Genomic DNA, 1,602 nt, shown 5'->3' on the forward strand with positions numbered 1-1,602 from the left:
ATACACACAGATTAGAGATGCATGCACCAACATCTCAGTGTTAGTGGCAAAAACAATGAGTCTTTCTGAAAGAAACAGTATATTTTAGAATGAAATGGATATCTTTTTCGAGGGTTAAAACCTCATTCAATTTTATGTCTTATAAGGGTTATACTGAGTTCAATATTGTATAACTGTATTATTTAACTGTGAACCTCAAAATTTACAGCTAATTTTGAAAGAGAAGCATCTTTGCTCTGGAAATTGTTATTGAATATGTTATTGCTGTAATGAAATGCTTCTAATCATGTGGTCATTAAATAATTAAAAAAAATTAACAGTGAAATACTAAACACTTCAATTAATTGGCTTCAAGAAAAATGAAAGCATTCTGAGTAGTTTAATACTGGTAATTATGAATGGCTTACCTTCCACATAACACATGAAATTAGTAAAAGTACAATAAGTCCAAGTAGCAAGCTACTTGAAATAATCACAATAGTGAAATGAGGTTTAGGTCTTTGGTGATGTATTCCTTCCAGTAGAACCTGTATGGGTTAAGCAAAAGTAGCATGAATTCTGAAACTCGTTGACATTTCTTTTGTCCCCAGGCTCCTCTGATGGCTAGAACTACTGGCCCAATCCATCCTCTCCCCTGTCACAGGCATAGGAAGTTTGGCACTTGTTTATCCGACACGTGAGTGCAATGGGCTTTATTCATGGCTTTTCCTCTGATCTGTCCCATTCTCACTGCTACTAAATCATTTCTCTAAAGAGCTCTCTGTGTAGTTTCCTCCCTTCTGCTGTGGAAAATGTCACCTCTGGATGAAGAGTTCAAAGTCCTCTGTCACTTGGACACACATTAACTTCCTTACTCAGATACCAAAAGGGAAATAGGAAATCCTCAAAATTATTTTCCATGTAATTTTCATGCAGAATCTCAAAAGGGCAAATCTTACATGTGCAATGTTCTCATCCTTGTTTAATTCAATAACTTTTGGATGTGGCTCTGGAAAAGCTGTTGCTCTTATTTCAAACTTGAGTGATGAAGTCTCATCCTGTTTAAAAAAAAAGAAAGAGAGAGAGAGAGAGAGAGAAAGAAAGAAAGAAAGAAAGAAAGAAAGAAAGAAAGAAAGAAAGAAAGAAAGAAAAAGAAAAAGAAACCCAGGGCTTGATTCATAGTTTTACTTCACAAAGACAAATCAATAGAAACCAGTTTTCTTTGCCATCAAGAGTTTCCAGTTTGTCTTCCACTGCACTCCTTCTAAATTGCTCCAATACAACGCTTCTTTTGGGTCCAAGGAAATGCCGTATTAATGATAAATTTATATGGCATCATCTCATGAACTCCCTTTTATTAAGTGTGACTATATCATATATAACTCGATATTTGCTAGATTTTAATAAGAGGTAAGCTATTAGTTACAAATATACTTTTTCAGGAATATCAAATTAAAAGCAAAACCTGCTAAACATTCTCTCAAATTTACTTCATTATTTTCACTTTTTTTTTTTTTTTTTTTTTTTTTTCTTTTTTAAATACGTGTCCTTTTGACCCCCCGCTGGGGCCTGGACCTCCTTATTTAACCCCGGTTGTCCTTGCATTCACCACGATCTCCCTCC

The 1,602-nt window shown here is 34.7% G+C and overlaps 1 protein-coding gene across 1 annotated transcript in view; it reads right to left on the minus strand.

Moving 5' to 3' along the window:
• Positions 1-1,602, minus strand: part of Itga4 (integrin subunit alpha 4) — a 92,938-nt gene that overhangs the window by 8,713 nt on the left and 82,623 nt on the right. Inside the window, exons 26-27 of the mRNA XM_029561053.1 lie at positions 939-1,037; positions 408-527 (exon numbers count right to left, since the gene is read on the minus strand). Coding sequence (XP_029416913.1) covers positions 408-527; positions 939-1,037 — 219 coding nt within the window. The remainder of the gene's footprint in view (positions 1-407; positions 528-938; positions 1,038-1,602) is intronic.

This window comes from Nannospalax galili, unplaced genomic scaffold (assembly GCF_000622305.1).
Source record: "Nannospalax galili isolate Female #2095 unplaced genomic scaffold, S.galili_v1.0 scaffold892, whole genome shotgun sequence".
In the NCBI taxonomy this organism is placed as follows: Eukaryota; Metazoa; Chordata; class Mammalia; order Rodentia; family Spalacidae; genus Nannospalax; species Nannospalax galili.